At 35.8% G+C, this 27,856-nt stretch overlaps 1 protein-coding gene across 1 annotated transcript in view; it reads right to left on the bottom strand.

Moving 5' to 3' along the window:
* Positions 1-7,097: 7,097 nt before the first annotated feature.
* TAB2 (TGF-beta activated kinase 1/MAP3K7 binding protein 2) overlaps positions 7,098-27,856 on the bottom strand; it is a 66,397-nt gene continuing 45,638 nt past the window's right edge. The window contains exons 4-7 of the mRNA XM_008575984.1: positions 20,684-20,844; positions 20,376-20,469; positions 18,758-18,838; positions 7,098-9,160 (exon numbers count right to left, since the gene is read on the bottom strand). Coding sequence (XP_008574206.1) covers positions 9,018-9,160; positions 18,758-18,838; positions 20,376-20,469; positions 20,684-20,844 — 479 coding nt within the window. The 3' untranslated portion in view covers positions 7,098-9,017. The remainder of the gene's footprint in view (positions 9,161-18,757; positions 18,839-20,375; positions 20,470-20,683; positions 20,845-27,856) is intronic.

The raw sequence follows: 27,856 nt of genomic DNA, 5'->3' as shown, positions 1-27,856 counted from the left end.
ATCAAGCAGGAAAATGTGGTCTTGCCCACTCAGTGGAGCACCTAGTACAAGGATGTGCTCGGAGGTAGAGCCGTTCTGACCCTGTGGGACTGACTCACCATTGGTTCTGAGGCCGAGAATCACCACCACCACTCTACTCAGTCTCTTGGTGAATGACACAGAATCTAGTGAGAAAATACTCAGATATGTAGACAAAAATCAACTCAGGGTGGATTGCTAGCACTGAAAGAGAAATTAAAATTTAAATAATCTGGGGCCGGCCTGGTGGCGCACTGCTACAGTGAGCCGCTTGGGAGTGTGGCGGCGCTCCTGCCGAGGGTTTGGATCCCACATACAGACCAGTTCCCGCTCACTGGCTGAGCGAGGTGCGGGTGCAACACCGAGGGTTGCAATCCCGTTGCCGGACACGAAAAAAGACAAAAAGGAAAAAAAAATTTAAATAATCTGAAGCTTAGAACCCTTCTACAAAAATAGCATAAAGTCAATAGCCATGAAGTAAAGCACTGACGTAGTAAAAAAAAATACAAAAGAAAAGCAAAAATCAGAGGGAGTGGCGGTATGGTACAACTTGAAATGTCAGCTGCAACCCATGAAATCCACTGGCAGAATACCGAGTGATGAACGCCACAGCAGAAAAACTCCAATATGCCCCTAACACGGAATAGAAAGCACATGACATGCAAGCACCAGGGAACAAGCATTAGCCCACTTTCTGAACAAATCAGGATGCCAAGGGTGCTATGTTCAATTGCAACTTATAAAATGTGGTAGAGAAAGCTGGGGCCTAAGTAAAGGAATGGAAAACAGGTTGTATGAGGAAAGACTGGAGGCAGTCATTCTGTCTAGAGAAGAGAAAGCTAAGATGTTACTAAACTGCATTCTTTGAGAATGAAAAAGAATTTTCCCCCTGGATTCTCAGTATCATGCCTATAGAAAACTGAGAAATTAGAGTTAATGAGACTCATTACTTTTACTCATGGATGGAGAAATGCCATGAAAACGAAAGACTTATACAATTCTAGGAGAGTTTTTGACTTCTGCATTGTAGCAAATGTAGCTTAGATGCCAGAACACGCACATATGCTTAGGGGAAAAAAAATGACTGTTGGTCTAAGGTTTTCAGTGAGTACAGCTTATTTTTTATTTCACTTTAGATTTTGGGAAGCCATTTGTTTTTTGTAATGTGAAGCCAGTACACTTACGTGTAGCATATTAATGATAGTGAAGAGGAGAAAAGAAAAAGACTGTGGTTAATAAAGAGGACACTACAGGTGGCAAGTTTAAAAGACTTTGCTGTATGTTTTTGCATTGCAATATTAAACATAATTCTGTTTTGGGATACTTCACAATCGTAACAAAAATCACCTATTATTCAGCGGAAAGATTGCATATATTGCTGCCTCTCATTCATTAGATTAGCAGAGCTTGGTTGTCTGGATGAGTAAAGCAGCGTTCTAAGGTGCATATGCTGTTCTATTACAAAAAGAATCTGGCACTTCAGAAAAAGGGCATGTGAAAGACTGTTAAAAACCAAAAAGGTAGTATTTAAGACTTCAAGCCTATTCATGTAATAAAACGTAGGCTTGTTTCACATTGCTCATTATAAAGACAGTGTCTTTTTATACAAACCCAGATTACAGATATACAAATAGCCCCTGATCTCCATTATTTAAAAAAAATTTTTTTATTAAATCATAATTGATTATACATATTTTGGGGGTTCAACATTGACATATGTTGATCAAATCAATATTACTTGCATATATATTGTTACAAATCATACTTATTTTTTATTCCCCTTGTCCAATCTCTCTCTAAACCCCTCTCCCTCCCACCTCTGATAACCCTAGATTTCTTCTCTCTTTCTTAACGAGTAATGGTTACTCTGTTGATTTGCTGCCTAGATGATCTGTCCAGTGCTGAGAGGTGTGTTCAGGTCCCCCAATATTATCATAGAGCAGATGCTTCTTCTGTCTCTCTGGAATGGGCTCTGTGGAGAGACACACTCTTCTTTTGGTCTCTGCTGGTGACTCTCCTTGTGTCAATGCACTCCAATGGCTGGCAGACCATCTCCATGGTGGTTGTGGCATCTAGCTGCTTTTGCAGCAGCCATGGTTATTGTGGTGGCTGTGGTGGGCCACCCACACAGAGGTGATGTTTTTGGCATGCTCCTTACCTCGTTGCTGGTGGCTCCCAGCTCCATACCTGAGGATCTTGGGTGGGCCCCTTGGCATTAGCAGTGTGTCTGGCTGTGGGAGGAGGTCCAGTCCCTGGTCCCATGCCTCAGGACCCCAGGAGGGCCCTTTCACACCGGCGGTGTGCCTGGTTGTGGGTGGAGGGTCCGGTCCTTGCCTCCATACCCCAGGACCCTGGGCGGGCCCCAATGGGTACTCTGTTTTTTCTTTCTGTACTGTGTTGGATTACTTGCTGTTCCTACCACTAAAACTCTGCACTGGAACTAATTTGTTGTCCTTTGCTTACTTCTAAAATGGAGGAACTTACTGTGGGGACCAGTTCTTGAGCTGTGTGGTTGAGCTAAATTGCTGCTTTGCTGTTGATTCCCTGGGGAAGGATTTTTGTGCAGCTCAGGTTTTAATGGTTGACTTTATAGGTACCTCCAGGTTTAGTGAAATCCGTTGCACATGGGTTGTGTACAAACACTGGTCTGGGCCTGAATCTTTTCATCAAAATGCACCCTATGCAGTTCTAAATTCCTGACCAGTCTCTTTTGAGTGGTCCCATGCTGATTGGGAGGCAGACCAGCTGTCCTTGCTGTGCCCCAGTGTTCTCCCGGTGGGCCCATCTCCCCCACTGCCTTTGCTCCAAACACTTCCCATGGGATGGGCTGTGCTCCCTTGTGATGACTCACTGGCCTCTGAGGGGCTCCTTTTTTCACTTGTGGCTCCCCAGTCCTATGTGGGTCCACGGGAACTCTATTAGTGGTTTTTCTGGCCTGGGGGCCACCAAGGCCCTCTTCTCTTGTGCTGCCTCCAAGCAACTTCATCTGAAGGGCACAGCTGCAGCTTTTGCCAGCTCCTGCTCCATGTGCTCAGTAGCTCCAGCTTGGAAATGGCTGGGATTTGAAACAGTCGGAGCAGTTTTCTCTTTCTCTCATCGTGGCTTCTCCTGCCGTCATGTTCTTTGTAGGTCTCTCCTCCTCTTCCCCTGAACTCTAGTGGCCCCAGCTTGGCTGTCGTTGCTTTTTTATAGTCAAAAATTAGTTGATTTGTGGGAGTGAGTGACTCTGGGGACCATCTATTCTGCCATCTTGACCAGAAGTCTCCTGATCTCCACTATTAATCCTTTAATCAGAAGCCTGTCTTTCCACTTTTCTTGAGAAAGAGGGTTATTACACACTTTGCATTCAATTTTCTTTTGTTTCCTACTCTTGACTGGTTTTCTCAGGAAAAATACTCTCCCATGTCCCTCTGCTTCGATTGTGAGTTCTGAGGAAAAAAATCAACTCTCATTATGTCTAAGAACAATAAGCCACTCAAACACCTGTATTCAAGAAAAGACAAATTTTAAAAAGCTTTTAAGTGAAATCAGATGTAATAGAATTGGGGGCCTCAACTTCAAATGCCAATTTCTGAATTTTCCAGAATATCCACAAAGATCTCTACTTCTCCATCCTCCTCCAGCACCACATGGAGAAAACTGAAACATTGTTTCTTAGTTAACGTCATTATCACATTTATTTTTCCTAATAATACTGTGCCTTATTTCATTATTTCAAATGCAAAGCATCCCAGCTAATTAATAGTCTGACCTGGGAATTTATCACTTGTAATATTGGTCCTATGGGAAAGTATGAAGGTACTTCAAAAAGTTTGTGGAAAAATTGAATTGAAAGATAATACAAATCTCCCCATGAACTTTTTGAAGTACCCTAGTACATACTAAGTTCAAAATGGCTGTACCGACTAGTTAACTTGAATAAATGTTAGAAATTAACTTGGCCAGCTGAGTCATTATCACCACCACCAATTACTGACCTCTTACTACACGTAAGGGTATGTGGGGACACAAATGAATATGTCATAATATTTAATATTAAATATATAAAATATAGGGCATATAAAAATAAAGAGGTCAAAGTAGTAATGACTGCCAAGTGGGCAGAAAATATAACAAGTACTATGAGAGAAGGTGGGTTGAAAAGGCCTCATGACCTTGACCCTTGATCTGATCCTTGAAAGCAGAGAGACGGCAAATGGGATGAATGAAAGTACATTCACGGGGAAGAACAAGGCCTCTTAAAGGAAGTGATAAGGCCAATTGTGTTGTAAGAGGATCCTGTTGGAAAGTAACCAATGATCCTAAGAGCCAGGCAAGGAGCAGAAAATAGTCTTACAAGTAAGCTCAGTGAACAATGGAGAAACAATAGATTTCTGAAGAGGGGAGTGTGGACATGGTGTTATCTCTGTAATATATTGTAATCTAGATGCAGTGTGCAAGGAAAGAGTAAGAACCTGGAGGCCGAAGAATCAATTACATCACAGTGTGAAAAGGCACTAAGCCTACTAACAACCCACCTGTGGGCTCAAAGGTAGGAGTGAAAGTTTTTTCTTTTTAAAATCTCTAGAAAGCATTTCCATGGTGAAGGTACTACAGTGTTTGTTCACTGTGCTATGAGGATAAACAAGCATTTTGGAACGAAGATCAGTAAATTGTAAAGGTTCTGTATTATGTAGTTGGGGTCAGAGGAATGCTGCCCTAAAAGAAAAGGAAGAAAAAGGAGGTAAAGAAGATCCATAAAGAGAGGCACTAGAGTGAAGTGTAAGTCTGGTCAACTTTAGGCTTAAAAGAAATACGCAGATGTGCAAACACTGGAGTAAGTCCTTTGAAAAAGTGTTTATTTTTCCTGGAGAAATAATTTGTTGAACTCCATTATAAAACATATGGTCTTTAGATAGCTGGACATGCAATGGAAACATAAACACACTTGATCTTCAGGTCAGCCTTTGGTAGTTTAATAATTTTGCAAAGCAACCAACCTGTGACATCAAGAGGGAAACATTCAATCTGTTATTGAAATCCACGGAGATGTCCCTAGACCAATTCAGAGAAATAAACAGCAAACTTACCTGTTAAGAGAAAATGCCTCAAAACCCATTCATGTAAAAATATGACCTACTGTTTTAGGATAATATAGTTCGTAGTGAGAGAGAGAAGGGGTTGGCTCAGATAGTCTCACATTAATCCTCACAGGAGTGTTAATCTAATTGTCTTCATTTAACAAGGTGGGGAAATAAAAGCAAGGGACTATCCCAGAGTTACAGAGTAAGTCTGTGGAGATGCCCAAACTGGATCTCAACTTTCCTGACTCTTTAAGAGCTGAGTGGTCTATGTGGGGAACAAGGTGACACAGTGTTAAAAATGCTATAGGTAAGTGAGTGTATTTCTAAAAGAGTACTGTTAAAATGAGATTGCTTTTATCACCTTCCCAAATAGGTAAGTCAATTAACTATTATAATGTAACATGGCAATTCTATTTTTGTATCTATAGGGAAGTTTATATTTAATTGCAAATACAATGTATTACCAAGCACTTTTATATGATGCACTACACTAAAGAAACCCCCCTAAACCAAAAACTAAACCAGTCTAAATATTGTAGAAGAAATAAACCTAAGTTAACAAATAGAGTTATGAACTGTGTTTTCTTTAGGTCTTTTTCTTTTCTCTGTTTCCTAATTATATTTTCAGATGGAAGCAATAAAAATTAAAATGAAGCCCTAAGCCATTTCATCTTCAAGTAAAATGGATATAAAATTGTAGTTTTGAAAAACTGCAGTCAAAAATATGTTCACTTATCATAGCGGAATAGAAGTATTTTTTAATACTATATGAGAAACTACGCTAATATCCAGCACGCAGATATTAAATCTGGAATGGCCTTCGGTGCCACTAGATTTAATATTATTTTCTAGGGCAATACAGCCAACTTCAATTACTCATGGACTAAATATTATACCATATACTGCTCACCTTTTAAACTTATCATTGCTTACTAGAATTTCCCATCAACATTAAATTGGGATAGAGGAAACTGATAAAATGTCAGTTAATTTTGCTACTTATAAATGCTTTAAGTTAAAGTCAACAGCTAACACAGTTTCAACTATCTGTGGATATGACTTTCTATACAATTTCAATTCTCCAATATAAAGTTAATTAATATTAGACTGCAGACTGTTCAGGTTGGTCATTTAAAAGAGTCAGTGGAGATTTTAAAATAAAAATAAATTTTCATAAAAATTTGCAATGCAACATGCATCTTTGTATAATGTATTAGTTATTATAGTAGATACTGGCTGACATTTTGTTAATATCAAAGTTTTCCTGAGAAGTCCAGTTTATATAAACTGCCAACCCTCCCCTCCACTTTAAATACTGAAAATTTAGCACCCATGGACAATTAGTGACAAGATGCCCTTAGAGGTCCATCTTTCTATTGGAAGTTCTTAGACCTGTAGTTCTATTTTAGCACAATAATTCAGACCACCACCATGTCCAAGCCTCATATTCCTTGGCAAAATATATTTCCTTCCCGCTAGGTTTAAAAGACTGTTCAAGGCAGGCCTTTATGCAGTCATCTCTTAGAGAGATCAGCAAATGTTACTTTGCTCTTTTCAAGCTCAGAAAAACTGAGTCATAATTTTTTGAAAACTGTGAATACAGAAGTTCTCTTCAAGAGAAGCGCCACCATCATCAGCACCTCCGTTACATATCATGAGACAGAGCAAATATTAAGTGACTACTTAGGCTAAATGGCCCAGGAAATCACATTTGTTTTTAATAATGGAGTACATTTTCAAAAATCAAAAAGAAATGAAAGGACAAGCTATAACAAACTATGAAAAAAGTAGTAACCATTTTTTCTAGCTCAGTTGAAACACGGTTGCTTCCTCTCATAGGTTAAAAAAGAAGCCAGAGGAAACTGATAAAAATAATCCAAGAAATGACTTTGAATACCATGATGTCAAGAGAAGACTCTAGGGAATGAGTTTTCTCTGATTGCAATTAACGATTAAATGTGCTGCTGGGGTATAAATTATCTCCTGTCCCACAAACTTTAAAAACAAGTCACAAAATCCACATTAGAATATAAGTTTTTTAATTTTTATAAATAACTTATCTGTTACAAAGATAGTTTACCCAGCTAAATCACAAAACCATCAACTCAAGATATCCAAATTACGTTTTATTAATAAAACAAGTAAAAACTGATTTATCAATCTTCACATAGAACTGCAAGATGAAGCTGAAAAACAAGGCCTATTTTTAAAACAAAATGCATCAAATGTAAGGGCTTTGGGTTTATTGTCTAAATAACTAGGATTGTCATATTTCTTCCCATATACAAAATGCAAAGCCTAAAAGCCAAGGCTTTGACATTTATAGAGATCACCTGTAATAATCCTGTTTATTTAAAACACAGCCACTTGCAAACATTTACAGAGGGTGACAGTCTACATTATCTCCTATCTTTTGCTGTATTTCAGCACTTGCCTTAGCCCCGTTCTAAGCACTGATATATAATTTCATAATTCTGTCTTTTTAAATGCATACTGTTATTTTTTTCTTGATTCCATTTAGTTATATACATTCCTGATCATCTGAATATTTATTTTCCTTACAAAAATATATCATCAAAATAAAGAGATGCTTGAGGTTGCTTCAGTGTTCAAGTTTGCTTGTTTTTCATTTTTTTTCCAGCTTTCTTCAGTTGTCCTAAATACGACTAGCCTTGTTTTATAAATACACACGATACTGCCACCAGGTCAAGTTTAGAAATGGATTTCCCCAACAGTAAAGCATTTAAATTTCACTCCAGGAAAAAGGGCTGTAGGTACTGCTGTTGTTGTTGCTGGTTTTGAACTGTACTTTCCCATAATAATATTTCTTGTGAAAGTTCTGTGGGACACCAAGCAGATGAAGCAAGTTTAACCTTGTTGCTCTGTCAGTGGGTTAAAATATCTTTTGTTTTAAGCTTCCCTTTGGAAGACAAAACACTGTTGTGTCACCCACTGCTAAAGTCAGTATATGGTGTGACCTACAGACATAATTCTTGTAATATTTTCTGCAGTTCACTGTGTAGCATCTGTATGTCTTCACAGAACACTGGCACTCATGAGGGCAAAGTACAGAATAAGTAGAGGAAAGTTATTCTGTGCATAGTTTCATCTCATTAATGCTTTTTTATTTTAAGGTATTGCTTCTCTCAGGTAAGGCTTAAAAAGGGACATGATTGGGCTTAATCACTAAAAGGAAAAAAGAAAATTAGTTAACAAAAGGCTATTACACTATACATATAGAAATATAAGAAAATAATAAAGAAGAAAAGAAATCACTTAAAGCAGACTTGAGAGATCTGTACAGTAGGAAAAGCTTTGGGGATTTCACTGCATGTTTGTACAGACAATGCATGCTGCTTTCCTTTGCATCTTTAGCCCCCTAGATGCTGGCTTCACAGAGTGGAGACGTTTTCAGGGAAGACAAAGACAAGGCCAAGAGTACCACAGATTTGTGAAGTTCTTCCCCTATCCATTGACGCTATGCAGCAGCAAACAGTTTTTAAATAGTTAAACCTTGCTCCTTTTCTTCGTGTATGTAGTGTTTCACTGAAAGCTTTACAAATAAAAAAGCTATCATTTTATTCCTTCCTCCTGTCAAAATTCAGTAGTGACATGAGGGGAAAGGTATTGGGAACACCTAGGTATTAACATATTGAGAATTATCCATAATGGGATACTAGTAACACTGTACATGGTTAGGCAGCGGGCAACCAAGTCTTGCAGCAGATTACCTTTCATGTGATGAATTTCAACTGCCCATGACATTATACTGAGGTATTATTAGATCTGTGGGCTGACATTTAACATTAGCACAATACCATCTTGTCACACCTTCAATTTGACAAAATCCTATGTAGCAGTGAAACTTTTCCCCGACGACAGACTAGTTTCTTGAACTTCAGATGTGGTTTTAGAGAAGATATAGGGCCTTCTGGCTCAGAAATGCCTTGGCATCTCACACTGTTCACAGCGGATTAAGGCTGGATGGTTCAAAAAAGTACAGGCAGTACAATTCCACTGAGCCCCCTCATCATCTTCTGTGTCTTGAGTCTTTGGTGCTTTAATGGTGGACCTCTGATCTGTAATGAAGCAAAAAAAAAAAAAAAGACTTTAGAAGTAAAAATCGCAAAGTCTGAAATATTACTGGCAACTTTAAACATCATCTGTTCTGCACAGCATGAAGCAGCTTGTTAACCAAATGAAGCATCTAGCTGAAACTCACACATGCTTGACCATCACCAACCTCTATCAAAGCTGATACTTCTTTGGGGAACAGCGCCATGGACATAATGTAATCAATTCCATATCTCCTTAAAGGAGAAAACAGCATCATTTTCTCCAATTTACAGCAGGAGAAAGGGTATCTAATAGCATAGATTCCCATAATATTACTTAAGATTGTAAAAAGGTGTCCTACCACAAAGTAATACTGAAAGTGTATTTAAGTCTTGCTGAAGTTGGAGTTTCATTTCCTGCTGTTTATGTTTCCCTTTTCTACAAGGAATGGAAGTTTCTGTTAAATATTCTCTGCTGAAAATGTAAGCCCCTAATAACACAAATAACATATAAAGATGAACTAACTCCTACAGTCTTGCTTAACTACTTATCGACAACAGACCCTGGAGAAGTAAATTAGTACAAAATTTTACTATACTTCATTTCTTGTTTTATTTCTTTTTTAAACATTTATTATTATTATTTTTATTTTCAGGTGGCTGGCTGGTATGGGGAACCAAACCTTTGACCTTGGTGTCACAAGGCTGTGCTCTAAACCCGCTGAGCTACCTGGCCGGCTCTCGTTTTATTTTTTATCCCATTTATTATTGTAGAGTAGAAAGAACACTAGGATTAAAAGTTGTGAGAATGGAAATCAGAATGGCTCTCCTGATTTCTTCATTCTGTGATCTTAGATAAACCACATATCTGCTAGGTCTAATTTTTCTTTTTTACAAAATAAAGGCACTGCAGCTCTAAAAGACCAATGTTCTAGAATGTTTAAATAGACAGAGGTATCTTAAATATAGGGAATAATAATATTTCTCAAAGGTTGTCTCTAACATGAAATTACATTTATGAAACTAACTTTTAAAATCTGGGCCCCGTAATAAATTTAGAACAATATTCTTACAAATTATTTTTGGGATGCTTAAAGCAAAAGGAGCATGCACTGCTAGATTTCTACTGTCAAGGTTTATAATTTGAAGATTCAGAACTATGTTAAAACAACGTAACACTAATATGCAAATTCCACCTACTCTACTTAGGTAACTAATGGCAACTGCTATTTTAAAAGAGAAACTATTGTACATAGTAGATGATAATATAAAAAGTCAAGTTTTAACAATTTTAAAATAATTAAGTGATATTCGGTACTCTGTACCCCTTTAGCAGCACTTTATCGATTAGTCTTATAGAAATTTTATTGCAAAGTTCCTAACTTTAGGCATTGGTTTTCCATTGTCACAATTTCTGCCACATGCACAGACAACATGGGGTATTATTTATATAGTATTTTTCTCAAATTTAATGATTTTAACAAAAACATCTAATGAAGTCTTATCCTAAGTAAAAATATTTGAAAAACCAAGGGTCTGACAATACTAGTTTAGTATGCCCTGAAGCACATTAAAAGAAATACAGTTCAAAAAAGTTTCACACTCCACAGCTGGGAAACATTTTACATAATGGTTATTTTAATCTGGGGATCCATCCTACTTACTAGAATTTTGGTTTCATCCAGGTGTTAGAAAACATTCCCACCTGGCACATTTTCATAAAACTGTTTATTCCTTTTGCTTAACTTCAAAGGTTAAAATTGTAAAAATGGGGACCATAAGGAAGTATTTTCTAAAACTTCTATCTATTATTGAATACCCACATCTTCTTCATTATTTAAGTAATATCTAAGACAATCAGTAAAGGACCTACAAATTTTGTTTTAATGAAATATCTCCAGTAGTTTTCTTAAATCTGCACCATCTCATTCATTGGTAATTAGAATTACAAACATTTTGGGGCCGGCCCGGTGGCGCACTGCTACAGTGCGCCGCTTGGGAGCGTGGCGGCGCTCCCGCTGAGGGTTCGGATCCCACATACAGACCGGTTCCCGCTCACTGGCTGAGCGAGGTGCGGGCGCAACACTGAGGGTTACGATCCCGTTGCTGGTCCCGGTCCGGTACGGGCGCGACACCGAGGGTTGCGATCCATTGCCGGACACGAAAAAAGACAAAAAGGAAAAAAAAAAAAAAAGAATCACAAACATTTTTATTAGAGGTATTCAGAAACTAACTAATCAGAACTGGAAAAAGAGGAAGTTAGATTGCACAGAATGATATGTGATTTCCACATTTAATTTTAGCTGTTAAAAAAATCTCTTTATGGTGAAGCAGAACAGATTTCAAGAACTAACTAAATAAACCTCTATAAGTGAAGCTAACATCTTCTTATTTCAGCCTTAAGGCAAAAAATGACCGATCCCTTATTTATCCCATAACAGCCAGCACACAAGCTTCTCTCTTTCATAAAAAAGCTTTTAAGTAATGAATTTTTGTTTCTTCTTTTCTTACCTTTTATCATGGAAAATTTCAAACATACAAAAAAGTAAAGAGAATAGTAAAATGAACCCTCATATACTTATCCTGCTTCAATAATTGTCAAGACTAATCTTATTTCATCTATATTCTACCTCATAAGTAATGAATTACATTGAAGCAAAACAGGAATCTTTTCATAAGAAAAATTAGTTTTTGAAAGAGAATAAAAAGATTATATTAAGGAGACTCATTCAGAGTCTGAAATACCCACCTTGCTTATTTTAAGGAGTTAGTGCTTATGCCACTTTAAAAAAAAAATTCCTTTATTCAATTAACATCCAAATAGCATCTACTGTCCAAACACTTGTTTACTGTGACAAACGTCCTGATCTCATTTCTGCTCCACTGTAATAACTGTTCATTACATTCTAGCTAATTATGTTTAAAAACACTTAAATAAAAAAAAAATGAGGACACAGCTATACTTAAATTATACATAAATAAAGGAGTTGAGAAAGCAGAATACTGAATGAAAATTCAGTATTATGAATACATGAAAATTCTTGTAACAAACTGAAGAAACAGTAACCTAACTTGTTCTTTGCTGTTCTCATTTCTTTCTCTTTTTTGTTTCCAATAAAACTTTATTGACAAAAACAGATGGTGTGGAATTTGGATCATAGGCCATAGTTTGCTGACCCCTAGTCTAAAGCCCATTTTAAAATAGTATCTTACCAGTAAGTAAGCATGTGAAGTACAAACTGCCTGATTCATAAAATGCTTTTATATTTTATTTCTTAAACTCTCCTCTTTCCTCCCCTATATTAGGTACTTAGTTTTTCAATGACAGCAACCACAGATTTTACAGGATGTTCTGTAAGGCCAGCCTCACAAAAAAATGTATACTTTTCCATACATAATTCATAATTTCCTATTTTTACAAACTTTAATGTTTCTTATGAAAAAAGTAGTAATATGGGTTGAGCATCCCAAATCTGAAAATCTGGAATCCAAAATGCTCCAAAATCTGAAACTTTGAGCACCAACATAATGCTCAAAGGAAATGTTCACTGGAGCATTTCAAATGTTGGATGCTCAAATGGTATAATGCAAATGGTCCAAAAACCATAAAAATCCAAAATTTGAAAAACTTCTGGTTTTAAGAATTTAAGATGATAAGGGATACTAAATTTGTATAAATAATTTTTATCTCTGAAGCCATTTGAAAATACAAATGTATGCAGAGAATACGGCAAGTTTTGAGCATTTGTTGTGCACATTAGTGAGGCTGATGTAACCCATTACTGCTGACCTGATTTGACATGTGTTTGTTGACTTATCACATCAGAATTTGTGTGAATGACAGCTTTTGTTTTGCTGTCTTTTTATTTTTTTTTGGTTTGTCCTCTCCACCCCTGACTTTATTGAGGAGGTATAGCTGACAGTTAAAAACTGTATATATTTAAGTTGTACAACTTGATGATTTGATGTATATACACTGTTAAATATTTACCACAATCAAGCTAATTAACATATCCAGCACCTGGATTAAGTGTTCTTAAAATATATATTTTGTGGTGAGAACACTTAAGATCTACTCTTAAATTTCAAGTATACAATGAATTATAAAACAATAGCCACAATATTATACAGTAGATCTCCAGAACTTATTTATCTTGCATAACTGAAACTTTGTACCCTGTGACCAACATCTCCTCACAGTCCTCCCCCAACCCTGGTAACCACCTCTGTTTCTAAGAATCTGATATTTTTATTTTGAGATTCCACATATGCGTAAGATCATACAGTATTTGTATTTTTGCATCTGGCTTACTTCACTTAGCATAATGTCCTACAGGTTTACTGCAAATGACAGGATTTCCTTCTTTTTCAAGGCTGAATAATATACCACTATATGTGTGTATGTCTACCTATCTCCAATTTGCTTTATCCATTCTTCTGTTGACAGACGTTTAGGTTGTTTCCATAGTTTGGCTATTGCGATTAGTGCTGAAATGAACATGGGAGAGCTGATATCTCTTTGAGATACTGACTCCACCTCCTTCGGTTATATACCCAGAAGTGTGATTGCTGGACCATCAGGTTTTTAATTTTTTGCAGAAACTCCATACTGTTTTCCATAATGATGTACCCACTTTCTGATAACAGCCATTCTAACAGGTTTGTAAAGTGACATTGTGGTTTTGATTTATTTCCTTGACAATTAGTGAAGTTGAACATCTTCTCATATACCTGTTGGGCATCTGTATGTCTTCTTTTGAGAAATGTCTATTCAGGCCCTTTACCCATTATTTAATCTTATTTGCTTTTTTTGCTATTGAGTTGCATGAGTTCCTTATAAATTTTGAGTTTAAATTAACCTCTTATGAGATATAAGCTTGCATATATTTTCTCTCATTCTGTAGGTTGTCTTTTCACTCTGTTGTTTCCTCTGCTGTGCAGACATTATTTTAGTTTGATGCAATCTCATTTGCCTATTTTTGCTTTTGTTGCCTAGGCTTTGGTGTAACATCCAAAAAATCATTAGCTAGACCAATGTTGGGAAGCTTCTCCCTTCTATTTTCTTTTAGAAGTTTTATGGTTTTATGTCTTATGTTTAAGTAAAGTCTTTAATTCATGAGTTGATTTTTGTAAATTGTTTGAGATAAGGGTCCAATTTCATTCTTTTGTACAGGGATTTCCAGTTTTCCCAACATCATCTACTGAAGAGACTATCCTTTCTCCATTGTCTGTTCTTGGCACCCTTGTCAAAGATAAGTTGACCATAGATGCATGAACTTATTTCTGGACTTTCTATTCTGTTCATTTGTCTATATGTTTGTTTTTATGCCAACACCATACTGTTTTGATTATGGTAGTTTTGAAATCAGGGAGTGTGAGGCTTCCAGCTTTGTTTTCTTACTCAAGATTGCTTTGGCTATTGGAGGTCTTTTGTGGTTCCATATGAATTTTAGGATTTTTTTTCTATTTCTGTAAAAAAAATGAAATTGGGATTTTGATAGAGATTGCATTGAATCTGTAGATCATTTTGGGTAGTGTAGACATTTTAACAATATCTCTTCTTTCAATTCATGAACACAAGATGTCTTTCCATTTATCTGTGTCTTTAATTTTCTTCATCAATGTTTTATAATTTTCAGCATACAAGTCTTTCACATCTTTGGTTAAATTTATTCCTAAATATCTTATTCTTTTTGTTGCTACTGTGAATGGGATTGTTTTCTTGATCTCCTTTTTGGATAGTTCACTGTGTATAGAAACATAATTGATTTTTGTATGTTGATTTTGTATTCTCTAACTTTACTAAATTCATTCAATAGTTTTAACAGTGTTTTCTTGTTGAGTCTTTAGGATTTTCTATGTATACGCTCATGTCATCTGCAAACAGAGAATTTTACTTCCTCCTTTCTGATTTGGGTGCTTTTTATTTCTTTTTCTTGCCTAACTGCTCTTGCTAGGACTTCCTGTACTATGTTGAACAGAAGTGATGAGAATAAACATCCTTACCTTGTACCAATCTTAGAGGGAAAGCTTTCAGTTTGCCTCCACTGATTATGATGTTACTTGTGGGGTTTTCATAGATGGCCTTTATTGTGTTCCTTCTATACCTCTTTAGTTGAGAGTTTCAATCATGAATGAATGTTGAACTTTGTCAAGTGCTTTTCATGCACCTATTCAGATCATGTGGTGATGGAGTTTGGATGTGCTGTCCCCTCCAAAACTCACGTGGAAATTTGATCCCCAATGTGGCAGTATTGGAAACTGATTGAGTCATAGGGGCAGATCCCTCATGAAAGGATTAATGCTGCCCCTGGGGCAGGGGGGATTAATAAGTGAGTTCTTGCTCTATTAGTTTCTGCGAGAGCTCGTTGCTTAAAAAGACCCTGGCACCTTTTCTCTCTCTCTTGCTTCCTCTCGCCATGTGATCTGCTTGTACCAGCTGGCTGCCTGCCACTTTCCATCATGAGTAGAAGCAGCCTGAAGCCATGCCAGATGCAGCTGTACCAGAATCCTAAGCCAAATAAGCCTCTTTTCCTTTATAAATTACCCACTCAGGTGTTTCTGTTATAGCAACACAAAACGGACTAAAACATGTGGTTTTTCTTTTCATTTTGTTTCTGTGTGTGTTGTATCATATTGATAGATTTGTGTATACTGAACCATCCTTGCACTCCAGGAATAAACCCCACTTGGTCAAGGGTATGAACCTTTTAGTGTTGCTATATTAGGTTTGTTTGTATTTTATTATTATTATTTTTTATTTATTTATTTTTTTCCTTTTTGTCTTTTTTCGTGACCGGCAACGGATTGCAACCCTCAGTGTCGTGCCCGTACCCGACCGGGACCGGCCACGGGATCGCAACCCTCGGTGTTGCTCCCGCCACTCGCTCAGCCAGTGAGCTGCCGGTCTGTATGTGGGATCCGAACCCTCAGCGGGAGTGCCGCCGCGCTTCCCAAGCAGCGCACTATAGCAGTGCGCCACTGGGCCGGCCCCTTGTTTGTATTTTATTAAGGATTTTTTGCATCTATGTTTATCAGGGTTTAACCATGGACTGTGGTTTTGCATCTATGTTTATCAGGGTTTAACCATGGACTCTGCTTTTCTTTCTTTGCAGTATCTTTGGTTTTGGTATCAGGATGATACTGGTCATACAGAATGGGTTTGGAAGTGTTCTCTTCCATTTTTTGTAAGAGTTTAAGAAGGATTAGTATTAAATCTTCTTTGAATGTTCAGTAGAATTCATTCATTAAGCCATCTGGTCCTGGGTTTTTCTTTGGAGAGTTTTGATTACTGATTCAATCTCCTTATTTGTTACTGGTCTGTTCAGGCTTTCTATTTCTTCCTGAATCAGTTTTGATAGGTTGCATGTTTCTAAAAATACATCCATTTCTTCTAGGTTATCCAGTTTGTTGGCATATAATTGTTCCTAACAGTCCCTCTCTTATGATCCTTTTATTTCTGAGGCATCTGTTATAATGTGTCCTCTTTCAGTTCTGGTTTTATTTCTTTGAGTCTTCTTTTTTTCTTAATTTATCTAGCTAAGGGTTTGTCCATTTTGTTTATCTTTTCAAAAAAAAACCACCTCTAAGTTTTGTTGATTTTTTCCTATTGTTTTTAATTCTCTATTTTTGCTCTAATCTTTATTAGTTCCTTCCTTCTGCTAACTTTGGAATTAATTTGTTGTTTTTCTTATAGTTCCTTGAGGTGTAAAGTTAGGTTGTTTGAAATCTTTCTTCTTTTTAACGTAGGCATTTATCTCTTAAACTCACCTCTTAATACTACTTTTGCTGCATATTCCATAGGTTTTGTATATTGTATTTTCATTTTTTTCTTGTGATACTTTTAAAATTCTCTTTTGATTTCCTTCTTGACCTAATGGCCATTCAAGAGTGTATTGTTCAGTTTCTACAAATCTTCTGGTTTTCTTGGCTGTTACTGATTTCTAGTTTCATTCCACCGTGGTTGGAAAAGATACTTGGGATAAATTCAGTCTTAAATTTGTTGACTTGTTTTGTGAACTAACAGCATCTAGCCTTGAGAATGTTCCGTGTTCATGTGAGAAGAATGTGTATTCTTTTGCTATTGGGTGGACAGTTTTATATACGTTTGTTAGGTCTGTCTGGCCTATAGTGTTGCTCAAGTCAGCTATTTATTGATTTCCTGTTTGCATGTTCTTCCTGTTTGCATGTTCTATCTATTATTGTAAGTGGGTACTGAGGTTCTTACTATTATTGTTTTGCTGTCAATGTCTGTCTTCAGATCTGTCAATATTTGCTTTATATACTTATGTGATCTGATGTTGGGTGTATATACATTTATAATTGTTATATCTTCATATTTAATTGGTCTTTTTTTCATTACCCAATAGCCTTCTTTGTCTCTAGAGACAGTTTTAGACTTAAAAATCTATTTTGTCTGATATAAATACAGCCATTCTTGATTTCTTTTGGTTACCGTTTGTATGAAATATAGTTTTCCATCCCTTCACTTTCAGTCTATGTGTGTATGTGTGTCTTTAAATCTAAAATGAGTCTCTTGTAGATGGCATATTGTTCAATCCATTCATCTACTCTATGCCTCTGGTTGGTGAGTTCAATCCATTTGCACTTTAGGTAATTATTGACAAGTGAGAAATTACTATTGGTATCTTGTTGCTTCCTGTCTATTTGGCAGCTGTTTTGCTCCTCTTTTCCTCTCTCACTGTCTTCCTTTGTTATTTGACCATTTTTTAATAGTAACTCATTTTGATTATTTTCTTTTTCTCTCTTGTGGATCTATTACTGGTTTTTCCTCTGTAGTTAGTGCTAGGCTTGGATAAAGTTTCTTTTAGTTATATCCTTCTATTTTAAGTCGATAACTTCAATTGCACACAAGAATACTACACCTTTACCACTGCTACCCCACCACACTTGTGTTCTTGTAGTCAGAGCTTGCTTCTTTTTATACTATGTACCCATTAACAAATTTTTATCTTTTATCTTCCATATTAGGGTTAAAAGTAACATATGCACCATAATTAAAGTGTTATATTAATCTGTACATGTCTACATTTACCTTCACCAGTGATATTTATGTACTTATTTCCATTTCTATACATATTTTAATGCTTGAATCAAAACACAGACACATTTTGACACGTCTTAGTTTGGTGTGCGTATATTCTGTGAATGTCAATGATGTACAATGATAGCAGGTAATAATTTTCGAAAAATTATTTATCTGGAATTCAGGGTATATTGATTACTTAGAATTATGTATAAATTAAATAAAACAGGAAACTCATTAAAAAAATTTCCCAAAGTTATCTTCCTTCTCATTTGCCTTAAAATTTGAAGAATACAAAATATTGCATTTGATTTTTTTTAAGACAAAATTTGCTATTTTAGGAGTATAAAGTAATTTCTAACATCATGCATATTACTCTTAAAAAGCTAAGTACATGACATCTTTGCATTCTCCCCAATCCCAGACATGTAAATGAAAATAAATACCTTCCTAATGAATCCATTCAAGAACGCCAAAATTTGAAGGACTTTTAGAGTGAAAGGTTGCAAAAAATAATTTTCTAAAATCTTGCTTTTCAAAATGTAACAATTTTCACACTTAATGGATACACTAACCTTTGGGTTTTGGTGGCACAGGACCTACAAATCCGATATTGTCATAAAAGTTATGAATAGCGCTGGGATTAAAATGTGGTCCTGAAATATATAAAAGGTAAATATATCAATGTTTATAGCTTAAAAATAATTAATTTTGTTTTTTAAAGCAAGTATTTCTTTCTAAAAATACCACAGTATACACAGAAGAAATGCTTTCATTTATTTTGTACTTCTAATCTCAATTTATGTGTAAGATTTCAAAACATATTTCAAAGCATATTAGGTATAACATAGTACTCATAAACAGAGGTAAGTAGTAAACTGCGGAAGAAGTTAAATTAGTGCTGGCAGGACATTAATAGAATTTGAAGTAGACTCATGTTCTATGTGACAAGTTAAAATAACTCAAAATTTAACAATGTAAAATATAATTTTAGGGCCGGCCCAGTGGCGCACTGCTACAGTGTGCCGCTTGGGAAGTGTGGCGGCGCTCCCGCTGAGGGTTCGGATCCCACATACAGACCGGCCGCTCACTGGCTGAGCGAGGGGCGGGTGCAACACCAAGGGTTGCGATCCCGTTGCGGGTCCCGGTCCGGTACGGGTGCGACACTGAGGGTTGCCGGTCACGAAAAAAGACAAAAAGGGGAAAAATATATATATATATAATTTTAAATTATCAAACATGGATTTAAAGTACTCATTTGTCCCCAAATAAGTGTAAAAACCTTGCACTAATAATATAATGGTTCAAGTTTTATACAAAAGGAATAAGTTCAAGGGTTGTAATTTCTAGACCAGCACTTCTTTTTCTCTCCAAAGTTTAATTATGGCAATTTTCTATGAATATTTCGAGATAAACAGCTTAATCAACATTCTGAAAGAAATAAAAAGTAATCATATTTCAGTTTAATGGGTTCTGAAACATACCCAAAAATGTTATTAAGGAGTTCGTTTTTGTTGGCTCCTTCCCTTTCCTGCTTTTTCCATTTTATATATTTCTATTATTTCCCCAGCTTCAGAATTAGGTTTAAATGAAAAAATTTCCTTTTAGTTATCTATAAAACTAAATTAAATTGTAAACATTTTTACTACAATACAAAATTATTGCTTGTTACTAATAGCTCAAGTGTAAAAACTACCACTGCCCTAAGAATATATAAATCTTTTTTTTATTTTCTTCTCTATTTTATCAATTCAGATAGTGCCATTGAGATGGGGGTGCCTTTCTAACTATGTTCCTAAAAGCATAATTCTCAAAAGATAAAAAGTAAAAAGTTATGTGGATAGTATATTTTAATCTTAATAAAATATTACTGTAACGGATTCTAGTAACACATAAAAGCAATACCACTGATAATGCAGCTAGACATACTAATCATTGTCTTCCCTTCACACATGACTAATGCAGATTTGAAGGATGTAAAATATGTCAAGTTACTCCTCAACCAAGTATGTAATTATTTTGGGGGGTGGGGAAAGAAGAAATAAAAACCCAATAGTTTTTTAGCACTACCTGGCTCCAAAGTCAAATGTTCTAAGACAGTAAGATTAAGATGGATAAGTTTGTTTTCAGCCATAGGAAAAGAGTTGGTAGATTAATACAACGAATTTCAGCTGAGTATGCACTGAACTTTACCTCGGGCTTGAAAAAGATCAATTTCTTTGGTTAAGCAGTCAATGTCAATCTGGAGTTGTCTATTACAACTTCTCAACTGCTGCATTTCTTCAAGCTGAAAAATAGTTCCATGAAAGAAAGATTTGCATTGAATTTTCATTGTCATTAGTTAAGAAAGAGTTAAAGTTTGGTAGAGGAAGGTAAGGACAGAAAAGCAAATATGAATTAAGAAGCATTTGTGGAAAACCAGATCAAGCCATTACACTTATGGCAGATGACCTATTCTCATCTTCAAGCACAGAGGTCATAATCATAACATAAAGACTTACTGAAGGTATTTGGGATATGGAATTTGATCTTTTCAGGCGCCTTCGAGTTAGATTGTTTTCCATCTCATTGACCTCAGATTTTAGTTTATCCAGCTTTTTCTTCTGAATCTCAAGTTCTCTTTGAAGTCGTTCCATTCTGGCCTTCTGGTGTACCAACAGAGCTGCAATACATATTAGTAAACATGAGGACCCACCCACTTTAGTCAATTAACCTTTATACATACTTGGGAAAACAAAACAAATATTTCTGTGACAAGAATGTGGCAAGAATCCCAAAGCTACATTAAAACAAAATATTGCTAGTTTCAACACTTAACATTTCAAAAATTTTAACTTGAAAATTGTTTTGTTTTAATTATTTACGCAAATGTCACTCAGTTTAATTTAAATTTTTTTTGTGAGGGTTTGGATAAACATATGTTATGGCTGAAGACAGCATTTTTAGCTTATTACTTCTCTAAAGGTTCTAGCTAGTCAATTAACCTACTTACTGCTATCTAATCCATGTATGACCCTCAGAAAAGGCAAAGTCTTTTACTCCAAAGTCTGACATGTTTGGTCTATGCATGAGGCATTGTAATATGAAAATTCCATAGATATTTTAGAAGGGAATGTGGAATAGGTTGAATCCATTTGATGTCTTCAACAAACGAAAAAGGTAGATCGATTTCAATCTATATAAATGTTAATATTAAATTGTTCAAATTGCTAAGCAAAATTGATAACTATTTAGAGAAATAAAACACATTTTCTTATATTTGGATTACATATTGAGAAAATATTTTCCCAAGACTTTTAAAGAAACAAAATATGCAATCATTCTTGCAGCACGAATGATGACTGCCTGGGAAACCTTATTAAGTTATAATTATTGGTACATGTTCTCACAATCCATCTCTGGACAATGTGAGCCTCATCTTTTAGGATACTGAATTGGAAGTGAAGATACCTGAATCTACTTTTATAACAACACAGCTTGAGATGATTCTACCTTGAGAAAACCGACAGTTTAAAAAAAAACACATTAAACAACCTCTACAAATAAAAAAGTCATTGAAAAGAAAAAGTCAAGTTGATTAAACAAGTACATTAGACATAGTCAACGACAGTGAGTGACCTGTAAGATAGAACTAAGAATACTACTCAGAATGCACAGAGATAAAGTGAAAGAAAACATAAAAGAGGGGTTGAAAGGTCTCACAAACATCTAAAAAAGGAATTCCAAAGGAGACAACAGAGAGAATGGAAAAGAGGCAAAATTTACAGATACAGATTGAAAATGTTCTAAAACTGAAGAAAAGTAGTAATAAATTCTAGAAGATAATGGAATAATTTGCTCACCTAAGTAAATTATCAAAGAGTATATATGAATTTTCAGACAATGTTTAGGGAATTTATCAACCATAGATAGCCACTGAAATAACTACTAAAGATATTTTTGATAAGACAGAAATTAAATAAAAAGGATGGAGTAAGATGAATAAATCTAAAAATGATGTTCTGATTATGTAAAACAAAGGAAAAAGACCATGGTGGGGGTGGGGAAGTGGCAGAGATTGTCTAAAAAAAAAAAAAATAAAGTGAAACTAAAATATTAGAAAAGAATAACAAGAAATGGGAAGTGCTAAGATCAGAAGTGAAGTTTCTTTTTTTTTTTAAAAAAGATGACCGGTAAGGGGATCTTAATCCTTGACTTGGTGTTGTCAGCACCACGCTCACCCAGTGAGCAAACCGGCCATCCCTATATGGGATCCGAACCCGTGGCCTTGGTGTTGTCAGCACCGCACTCTCCCAAGTGAGCCACAGGCCGGCCCAGAAGTGAAGTTTCTAAGGTCTTAAAAGTGCTTAGGAAGAATATGCTCAAGTGCTGCTAAGAGAGATATGTATGTTTAATATTCAGGGATCACTACTGAAGGATGCAAAATAGAATGTGCAGTTTCTAAATTACAAGATGGAACAACAAGAAAAATGAAGAAAACTTGATTAAACCTAGATGGAAGGGAAAGAGGAAATGAAAAATACTCAAAAACAATTCATTCATCCATTCTTTTATTAAGTTGAGAGCCTACTATGTGTCAGGTGCTGTTGTACGCACTTGGAAATCAATGAACAAAATAGGCAAAAATCCTTACCCATATAAAGCTTACATCACAATGGTAGGAAAGATTGGGGTGGAGAAGAAGGGCAAGAACAAGACTAAACAAGTGGTCAGCAAACTATGGCCCATGGGCCAAATCTGGCCCACTGCCTGTTTTGTGAATAAAGTTTAATTGAAATACAGCCTTGCTCATTTGTTTATTTGTTGTCTATGAATGTTTTCATGTTATACCAGCAGAGCTGAACAGTTGCAACAGAAAGTACATGGCTTGCAAAATCCTAAATGATTTACTATCTGGCCCTTTACCAGATCATGTAGAGCCTTGTTTTTTTTTTTGTCTTTTTTGTCTTTTTCCGTGTCCGGCAACAGATCGCAACCCTCAGTGTTGCCCCCGTACCGGACCGGGGACCGGCAACGGGATTGCAACCCTCGGTGCTGCCCCCGCGCCTCGCTCAGCCAGTGAGCGGGAACCGGTCTGTATGTGGGATCCGAACCCTCGGGCGGGAGCGCCGCCGCGCTTCCCAAGCGGCGCACTATCCAGTGCGCCACCGGGCCGGCCCAGAGCCTTTTTGATCATATTAAGGACTCTGAATAAAATGGGGACCCATCACAGCACAAAAAGGCTTAAAGTAAAAGGACTGAAGTAAAATAAATATCTTATACTTCAGGCACCACTCTAAAAGGTGTAAAGTAAGAGCAGCCAATAGCTGGTGGTATTTGAAGACTGTGGTGCACCGAAGGCAACAACAAAATCCAAACCCGGCTCCACTCCTGACTAAATTGACTCAAACCCTCACACTAATAACCTGACAGCAAAAGAGGTGTACCTATTTCTGGGTGTAAATACTGTTTACTTCAGTCTCTTCTATTACTTTATACACAAAGTTTGGCACTCAATAAAAAATTATGAGACATACAAAAAAGCTAGAGAAAACCCCAACTAATCATCAGAGATAAAGCAACCAATAAAACCACACTCAAAGATGACCCAGACACTGGAACTACCAGAAATTTAAAAATAACTATGACCAATATATTAAAGGATCTAGTTTAAAAGGTGGACAATATGCAGGAACTGATGGATAACTTGCAAAATGAGGTGGAAATTATAAAAAGGTGAAATGCTAGAAATAAAAACAATATAGTATCAGAGATAAAGAATTCCTCTGACAGGCTTATCAGTGCACTAGACTCAGCAAATCAGTGAACCCGAAGATAGAAATTAACCCAAACTGAACACAAAGGGAAAAAAAAAACTAAGAATTCAAGAGTTGTGGGACAGTATCATACAGTATATTTGTAACTGGTGAAGAAAAGAGAAAAACAAGGCAGAAGAAATATTTGAGGAGATAATGGCCAAAATTTTTCCAAAATTAATGGAAGAAAACAGATCTAAGAAACATAGAGATCCTAAAATAGTATTAAAACAAAACAAAATACCTACACACATCACAATCAAACTGCTAACAGCCAAAAATAGAGAAAAAATCTTGAAGGCAGCCAGAGAAATTTTAATGTTGATATATCAGACAAATATAAAACTGAAATAAAGCCAGTAAATTCATTTCAGAAATTTTTATTTCAGAAACAAATTGACTTTAGGGCAAAATATGTTATGAGATAAAGGAGTTCTTTAATGATAAAAGGGAAAAAATGCAGTATACAACTCTTTCTATATGGAAAATCATAAAAGAATCTTCTTATATTTTTTCCAACTAATGCATCATAGTGCATACATTCTAGGACAGGAGTTAAGCATTCTTTCAGTCACAGACAGCTCTACCAGTAATCCACAGTCTGACATTTCTTAATGTTTCTATCAAAATAGCAAAGTAAACCACAGAGTTGAGAGCTATACAGAAGGCCAATACTAGTAAGAGGTAGCCTTTAACATCAGGCAGAAATCTGATTTGAAGAAGACTTAGTAGAGTTAAAGGACCCACAATTGCTAAAGGTATGATTGTGGGATGTTTTTCAAGTTAAGGAGTAAATTCCTCAGAATGGTTTTAAAGTAGATAAAATATTACATCCTTGAAAATTCACAAAGAAAGGAGTTTTTGCAATGGCTGAAGATGTGGTTGCCTTTGTGAGCAAAGGCAAGGTACTTCGTATGATGAGACAAGCTCTGAGGTAAAATACTGCAAATATACTGTCCCACAATATATTTAGGAGGCTTTTTTTTCCAGTTTAAGTACAATTTTAGAGTAGAGTTATAATGACTATATTACTCAGTTGGTAGACTGACGACTAAGGATCCCTTAGGTATGAGTGCCCATTATAAACAAGTTCAAATATTCTGAATATAGTAGGAAAGAGATAGCTCTATTTCTCAGGTGGAACATACTGAGGATGTGACAATGAGGAATTGGTCCAGGACGTTAAAACAGCTGAACAGGAGGAGTTCTAGAAAGTGATGATGAGGATCAGAAGAGAACTTCCCAGGGCTGAAGGGAGACACTAGCCTTTGAACTGGAAGGGTCCACTGAATGTGGAACAAGGACGATTAAAAAAAAAAAAAAAAAAAAAAAAAAAAAAAAAAAAAAAAAAAAAAAAAAAAAAAAAAAAAAAAAAAAAAAAAAAAAAAAAAAAAAAAAAAAAAAAGACCTAAACTTAGACACACCATTGTAAAATTTCAGACTACTAAAGACAAAAGAAAGATTCTAAATATTTCCAGAAGAAAAAAATAAGTCACATACAAAGGTACAAGAATCACTTTGACATCAGATCTCCTCAGTGACAAGGGACTCTCAGTGATATGGTCTGTGGAAAAATGATTTTCAACCAAGAATTCTATACCCAGCTAAAAATACGAAGGCATTTTCAGACATTTAAGGACTTAGAGAATTCATCTCCCAAGTCATTTATCAGAAAGATAAGGAAATGAAGCTGAAGGCATAAACCAAGAAGGAAAATAATATAAGATACAAGAAAGAGTGACTCCAATTTAAAAGAGCAATCAAAGAAATTCCTAGATAATGGCTGTGCAGTAAACCTAGCAAACGACCAGTCAATATTGTAACAGGGAAGAGAGGTCCCTTAGAAAAGAATAGACGGTTATCTTGGAGATGTTTAAAGGATATGATAAAGGCGGAGGAAATTAAAAAAAAATTAAATTACAAGAAAAACAGAAAGTTATAAAAAAGAACTATAATATGGATAAACTACTTGGCCCTGTAGTAGACATAAGTCTGACTATTATCTATATGCCATTGACTAAGTTTTAGCTCTTGCAATCAACCTATAGATGAAGCACAATATATAACTGCTATGATCTGAATGCTTGTGTTTCCCCAAAATTCACATGTTGAAACATAATCTCTTAATACCATTGTGGTGGTATTAAGAGGTGGGGCCTTTGGGAAGTGATTAGTGAATGAGACTAGTGCCCTTATTAAAGAGGCCTGAGGGAGCTTGTTCTTCCCTTCCCCTATATGAAGACACATAGAAGATACCATCTATGAGGGATGGGTCCTCACCAGACACCGTATCTGCTGGTGCCTTGATCTTGAGCTTCCCAGCCTCCAGAACTGTGAGCAATAAATTTCTGTTGTTTATAAATTACCAAATCTAAGGTAGTTTTTTATAGCTGCTACAACAGACTAAGACAGAAATTATGAACAAAACATAAATGATATTTATGATAAATATATATTATGTAAGTAAAAATAAAGATGACAAGTTGGGAAGAGAGGTTAAGAGGAAGGAAGAGGTGCTGGTGGTCTGTTTGCTATCAGTGAATGCCTTACTTATCATAGCAAGAAGTTAGCAGAAAAAAGTTTAAAGCTGATAAAAAACGAAGTATAAATATATTTCAAAAGCTTTACTGAAGCTTTATATATATATATATATATATATATATGTATGTATAATAATGTTTTATAATACATTTTATATGTAATTAGAGAAACAATATTACATACTGAACATATACAGATATATGTATAGAGATGTGTATACCTGGATAAAATTAAAATATCTAATTATATACAAGTAGTTAAACCATAATAATCAGGCATGGGTAAAGACTGTGCTGCAGTTTCATTTGTGATATTTGCATTGTAACAATATTTTAGTTATTCAGCCAAAAATACATTAATTAAGTTTTCACAATTCTGGAATTCAAGATAATCTGAAAGTAATGAAACTTAACTTTTATGAGTGAAGTGTGAAGGACAGAAACAAAGTTAAGCAAACAAAATAATTTAAGAGTTTACATATTATTACTTTGTATTTGTAAGTCATCATCACACTAAAGGAGAATCTTTTTTTTTTGTTAAACTAGTTCATTTCATTTTGCACTTGGAAAAATTCAGCATTTTAGATTTCTCATTATCAAGTACATCTCTCATTTAAACCTAAAGCTCCTTGAGGGTAAAAACTTAATTCAGTTTGTATCACTTAGTATCTAGTCTCACACACTGAAAATTGTAGGCACTAGATAAAAATCTACTAAATGTAAAATAATGGCAACAATCTGACTTTTAATGGATAGCAGAATAAAATGCTAGTTTTAAGTCCAATAAATAAACATGCTGATAAAACAAACACTTGAGATTTTAAAAGTCTCCTTAAATGTTTAGCTTTAATGTTTTTCACTTAGCAAGATTTAATACATTATGAAATATGGCAAGACTTTTAGGTTGCTAACACTGCAGATAGGTGGCTATTTCACATGCTAGTTCTACCAAGGAAATAGGGTAAGTGGTATATTTAACATTTCAATTATATATTGACTTTAGTTTTCTAAACTAACCTATCTTGTCCTCCTAAATAGATGGAAAAAGGGGAAGAATTGTAGAGAAAAAACTTTAGTACCTTTTAAATCCTTTTTGTCAAAATTAAATTTTTTTCTTTTTCCTTTTTGTCTTTTTTCATGACCGGCAACGGATTGCAACCCTCAGTGTCGCGCCCGTACCGGACCGGGACCGGCAACGGCATCGCAACCCTCGGTGTTGCGCCCGCACCTCACTCAGCCAGTGAGCGGCCGGTCTGTATGTGGGATCCGAACCCTCGGCGGGAGTGCCGCCGCGCTCCCCAGCGGCGCACCGTAGGATTGCGCCGCCCGGCCGGGCGGC

The sequence above is a fragment of the Galeopterus variegatus genome, unplaced genomic scaffold (assembly GCF_000696425.1).
Source record: "Galeopterus variegatus unplaced genomic scaffold, G_variegatus-3.0.2 Scaffold1270, whole genome shotgun sequence".
Classification (NCBI taxonomy): Eukaryota; Metazoa; Chordata; class Mammalia; order Dermoptera; family Cynocephalidae; genus Galeopterus; species Galeopterus variegatus.
Note: the sequence above shows the minus strand (reverse complement) of the source record. Positions and strands in the feature narration are given on the sequence as shown.